This window comes from Eimeria mitis, genomic scaffold, assembly GCF_000499745.2.
Source record: "Eimeria mitis Houghton genomic scaffold, Emh_scaff1464, whole genome shotgun sequence".
Lineage (NCBI taxonomy): Eukaryota > Apicomplexa > Conoidasida > Eucoccidiorida > Eimeriidae > Eimeria > Eimeria mitis.
The window spans coordinates 1-5,843 of record NW_013569357.1 but is presented as its reverse complement, the minus strand read 5'-3'; the positions used below and the strand labels follow the sequence as shown (position 1 = coordinate 5,843).

The following is a 5,843-nucleotide window of genomic DNA, read 5'->3' as shown; positions in this document are numbered from 1 at the left end:
TCTATGCGGCACTACCAAGTGTAAAGAGTGTCTTCAAACTTACCAGAAGGTCGTCGTGAGCTGAGCTGCAACAGGCACAGCGGCACAAAGGCCCAGGGCTGATGCGGAGAGGTAACGGCCTACTGCTAGTTGCAACAAACCCCGCTGTAACTCATTCTGCAGGGCGAAACCACATGAAAACATAGCCAACCCCCATCGACCCATGNCAAACCCCGCTGTAACTCATTCTGCAGGGCGAAACCACATGAAAACATAGCCAACCCCCATCGACCCATGCATTAACGTTGCAGACAATTGGTGAACACCAACCTGGACTCCGGAAAGCCCAGGCTATTTGTAGTATCCAGTTGTGCTCAGGTTCCCTACAGAGAGAAGGAAATATTTACTGCCTTGGGGGGAGCTATTATACTCAATGTGTTGTTTATTTTTGCATCTCTCGACAGCAGTGGGATATGCCCAGGAACTCTCCCACTGAGGGAGTTGCACGGCTCTCTTGGCAGCCGCGGGCGCCTCACGTGCTTTGTTGCGCCTTTGTACTTCAGTTGTACGTAAAGCGTAGTGTTGTGCAACGTAAAAGTGTCGAGGGAATAAATAACCAATGCCAAAGTCGGGATAGGGCTCTGTCCATCCACAGCCGGGCAGCTCATCCGCCCCACCGTGTGCAAGCCAGCAACGAGCTGCGTGGAGATGCTACGAGGATGACAGGCTGCCGTGAGGACAGGAGGGCAATTTAACACTATATAATTATTACTTCGACTAAGTCATACAATAGAAGGTAGTGCTCCGCTCCACAGTTGATGCATGCTCCTGGCTGCTGCTGCTGTAGGCGGGGCCACTGCCACCGTCCCGCGGACGAGGGCCGCGTGTCAGTTCAAGCTGGCAAACGCAGCGGCCATGAGCAGGCGTAGGGTGTCAGGTGATTGGCAGGAGGTCATCCAGATATTTGTGTTTATCACCTAAGCAAATATTTTATTCTTGTTGGAGCTGGGACTCTCCATTTCCAACCACAGTGCTTCGCTACAGCGTGGCCACTGATTGCATCTTTGTCGGCTACCTGGCTGAGGTGTCTGGTGGCCGTCGGAGCTTATATGACTCTTTTTTAGGAAAGAGTACTGCGAATTTACTGTGTGCTCCACTCTATAGCCAACTTATTTGCTTTGTTTACTTTGTTTCGCTGCTTCCACTGCCCCGGCCACTGGCCGGATGCTGTGCACTCGCAACCACCACGCGGGCTTCTTGAGTGGTTCTTCGTTGATAGAGTACGCTTTCAGCCTTCTCGAGGCAGCTGTCCTCAATTTACGAGGCATACGCGGAATACTAGACTCTTCTTGAGTGGCGTCTTCACTCAACCCTCCACGTGGCCGCTGTAGTCAGTCCTGGCACAGGTGTCACTCTGATCAGGACACGTCCTGTACCGGCGGAGGCACTTAGGGTCGCTTCTGTTGCTTTCTTGCAAAGCTTCGGCACTGCTGTGGGGTCCTTTGGGTCTTTTCCCTGCTGTATATACACCCAGACACGTGCTTTCTACCATATCCGCATAGACCCACCGACCGGAATGGACGGGGAGGCAAAGATGACAGAATCCAGGCCACGCAAGTCCGAGCAGGCATTAGCCACACTACGAGCGTGGCGTGCATGGCGCTCGAAGCACAGAATGCCATTGGAGGAAGCACTGAAAAACCCCGGAGCGTGGCGTCTGTACAAGGAGATGTTGCAGCATAACGGTACTTCAAAAGCGGATGTAAATAGCTACGAAGAATGGCTTGAGATGACTAAATGTACTCAGCGCTGGGTTGAATGGAAGCGAGCTCATCCCAAGCCACTGCGGGAAGTTCTAGCGGACCCGGAGGGCTGGGCGCTCTTCTACGCCATGAAGCAGGAGAAGGGCGCTACTGTGCCTCCAACCTACGAAGAATGGCTGCAGCATCAGGACCAAAGAAGAAGCATTGCGTATGAAGCCTGGGTGCAATGGCGGCGCCAGCATCCAGGCCCCCTTACAGAGGTACTTGCGGACCCAGAGGGATGGGCCCTGTACAAGGCCAAACGCGCATCACAAGACACCAAGTTGCCTGAGACGTATGAGGAATGGTGCCGAGACCCCAACACGATCAAAGCAATGGCGATGGAAGCCTGGACAACGTGGAGAAGGGCACACCCAGGCGCTCTGCGGAAGGTTTTGGCTGACCCTGAGGGCTACCAGTTCTATAGACACATGTTGGAGTCGTCGGGAAAGCAGGCGGACCCGACTTACGAGGAGTGGAGGGAAAGAAGAACAAATGCATCATGGCAAGCATGGCGCCGAGAGCACCCTGGTCCCTTAGTTCGTGTGCTGGCGGACCCGTGTGGATGGCGATTGTACAGAAGTGACCTGGAGCAGCAGCAGCAAAAGAGCGGCAGTAAAGAGGAGCTGCCGGCTACATACGAAGAGTGGCTGCAGCTTCCTCAGCAGCAACGCAACGCGGGTAAAAAGGAAAAACAACTGTCCGGCAGTAGCGAATCCGAGTCGAAGAGGGGCTCTAATACGGCCAATACTAGGAGCAGGACAACCGGCAACCCTAAAGGCAAGCAGCAAAGTGCGGCAATGGATGCCTGGCTGTCCTGGCTGGGGGGACAGCACTCCACGGATCTCAATGAGCTCTTGCAGAACCCTGAGGGCTGGGAGCTCTACAGAGCTGCCATGAGCAAACCCAGGCGCCCCCTTCCCGAAACGTACGAAGGATTCAGAACTCTCGAGGCTGCATCAAAGGCATGGTCGGCGTGGCGTGAGGAGCACCACGGCAACCCCGTGANTACTCCGCACTCATGCACGCTAGAGGAATGCAAATACCCGCAACATATACGGAGTGGTTGCAGATGCCGGAGCAGCGTGTAATCGTTGCAGCAACGGAGTGGGTCCAGTGGAGGGAGCAGCGGTCGCAGCAGCCGCTCATGCAGTTGCTGAGCTCAGAGGAAGAAGGATGGAGGCTTTTCCGGGCATTTGTAGAAGCCATAGGCACCCATCTTCCAGCAACTTTCAAAGAGTGGGAGCCGGAAGCGGCTGAGTTGCTGGCGGGGGCGCAGGCTGGCTGGCGGTCCTCGTCTCGCTGGGGTGCGCCTCGCCGGGTCGAGGTGTTCGCTCTTAGACAGGCTTTGGCTGAAGTTCGTGGCGAGCCGTTTCCTGCCACATACGACGAATGGCTGCGCACGCCCAGCTCTAGACTGCGCAATGGCCAGACCAACTCTTGGAAGCTGTGGAGGCGGCGTCATCCAGGACCCCTGGCAGAAGTGCTGAAGGATCGAGAAGGCTGGGAGCTGTATGTGAAGAAGCTACAGTCGTCAGGTTCCCAGGTGCCGGAGTCGTATGAAGAGTGGATGGATTCGCCACAGCGGAGGCGCCAGGAAGCGACGATGAACTGGGCTTTGTGGCGCAGGAAAAACAGAGGACCGATGCTGGAAGTGCTGCAGGATCCGGAAGGGTGGAAGCTTTATAGCGCAATGAAACAGGCAATTAGCGGCACCCCGTGCGAGCAGTTCGAAGATTGGCAGAATTCAGTGGGNCTTAGTGACCCCTTGGGCTGGCGACTCTACCGTGCTGCATTCGCTGGTCAGAAAGCTCTTCCCGAAACATACGCAGAGTACATTGAAGGCCGACAGCCCACCATCGCGTGGCTGGCATGGCGCCGTCAGCATCCGGGCCCGCTGGTTTCCGTATTGGCCGATGACGGCGGCTGGGCTCTGTACAGGGACCACATGCTGGCTACAGGCAAAACTATTCCTCAGGACTTCGAGGAGTGGGCTGAAACCCATCGCGCCGCAACCACTAATGGTAACTCCAGACGCGGGAAACGTACAGTATCTCCTCGTGAGGAGGCCATGGGAGCGCAGCAAGTTATTGTGCAGTGAAGTTAGGCGATGATGAGGCAGGAAGCTCCTCTCACAGGATCTTATATGTGCGCACTGTGTGCGTATACCCGATTCCAGCCCCCAAGTCCAGCGCGGAAGCACCGTACAATGTGGAAAGGACCTCCCGAATCCTCACCCTTAGACGGATTCATGTAATAGTGCATGTGGACAGAGAGGGCCCGTTTATTAGGTGCTGATAGCGCAAGACCTGCAGCTGTTGTTTGCCCCGTAGTTGAAGGCAATTCAGTCCGCGTTGTGCAGCGGCTGTGTTGTTATCTATGCAGTAAAACATATCGTTGTTGTGCAGTGTTGGCAGCTGCTCAGAAGTCTAGAGCATTTGGCTCCGACCTTATCGGGCTGGGCTCAGCCTTCTGTAAAGCGCCAGGTTGTTGCATTTATTTCCCTTTCGCGCTTCCGCACATCTGCATTCTGTAAGTCCCGCTTTATTTGTAATCACGGAAGCTGTGCTACTTGTGGAGGCCGCCGTTACCTCCCTTAGGCCGGAAGGTTCGTTGCCTTTTGCCCGTTATCGTCGTGGCTGCCTCTATTTGCATGCCGTGGTGTATTCAGCTCGGGTATTCTCGTGCTGAAGCTATTAGGCCAGGTAGCGCCTCGGCTGCTACTTGTTCACTTTGCCAGCATGCTGGATGGACCCGGTCGGTCCTTCGCACCATGCAGCTATACGAACGTTAAATATCAGGTTCCTTCTACTGTGCGCATTATCATTGTACAGCCTTAGCACGAAGATATTACATAGATAGCCTGCATAAAGTAGCACCCCGCACCAACAGTGAAAGAGTAGGAGCGATTCAGCACAGGAGCCTTGTATATCCCAAGTGTCGTCTCGCTTGCCTCCTCAGGAGCGTCTTGCTTTTATCATCAAGCTAGAGAGCCGCTTTTGCCTGGTATGTCGCTGAAAAGATTCTCGATTGTCCCTCATTAGGAGATAGTTCGGCGCTGCTTGAGTTGAACAATGATCATTAAGTCGTACTTAAATTGCCGGCGGACAATAGAAATAAGTGCCTGTAAGGGGCACATCCGCCACTAGCATACTACGTTTAGGTGCGCGCACCNCGGACAATAGAAATAAGTGCCTGTAAGGGGCACATCCGCCACTAGCATACTACGTTTAGGTGCGCGCACCAGGTCACCAGTTTGCGTGGCGGATGCGCCCCTTGCAGGCAGTTATTTCCATTGTCCTCCGGCTAAGTGCATTTCAAGCACGACTTAATGATCATTGTTCAACGCAAGCGGTGCCGGCCTATAACCTCACGAGGGATAATCGAGGGCATTGTCAACGACATTATAGGCTTAGTATGGTAGAGGCAAAGACGCATTGTTTTGCAGCAAAATTCAGCAGATCGCTGACGCACGAAGCAGGGGTCACTGATTCCGCTACGTGCCTTCAACACGCGCTTGATGTCCTTGAAAGTGCAGAAGCAAAAGAGGGCCAACGAAGAGGACGGCAAAATTGTCAGGTTAATTATTTGAACGGCTGTAGAAGCGCGAATTTGCAATCCGTTATAAGCTTCCTGTAGTGCCACTACACTTCCGCCAAGCAGTTCCGGTCACCCCGTGACCAGTGGTCCATGCAGCGAAATAATGTGTAACGAAACGGATCAAACTTTCCTTCAACTGCAGTCAAGAAAGTTGAAGTATATATGGAGAAGTCGCGAGGGAGCATACGTCCGCAATATACTTCGGTATCCTACGCGACCTGATGGGCGCCGGTAAGACCATCAGATGATATTGGACTACAGCTTGGAGCCCCACCTCTTCGTTCTTATAGTTCTTCTTTTATTATTGCACTTAATCCTTTTACTTCGGTTTTTTCTTATTTATCCCTCAGGACAGCTATTCTCCTGGCACTGGGTGTGCGTGTCCCTCGATCTGGGCCACCGTGGCGAGGTTGTTGTTAGCAGCTGAGGAGATAGATTTCTGGGCATTAAATCCCTTATGTC

At 53.7% G+C, this 5,843-nt stretch overlaps 2 protein-coding genes across 2 annotated transcripts; both read left to right on the top strand.

The window, feature by feature from the left end:
• Positions 1-1,573: 1,573 nt before the first annotated feature.
• On the top strand, positions 1,574-2,872 carry EMH_0037540 (p97 protein, putative; the record flags this gene model as incomplete). The annotated part of the gene is given in 2 exon segments (XM_013495188.1): positions 1,574-2,789; positions 2,793-2,872. Coding segments are annotated over 2 exon segments (1,296 nt in total).
• Positions 2,873-2,928: 56 nt separating this feature from the next.
• EMH_0037530 (P97, related) lies at positions 2,929-3,882 on the top strand (the record flags this gene model as incomplete). The annotated part of the gene is given in 2 exon segments (XM_013495187.1): positions 2,929-3,536; positions 3,540-3,882. Coding segments are annotated over 2 exon segments (951 nt in total).
• Positions 3,883-5,843: the final 1,961 nt, after the last annotated feature.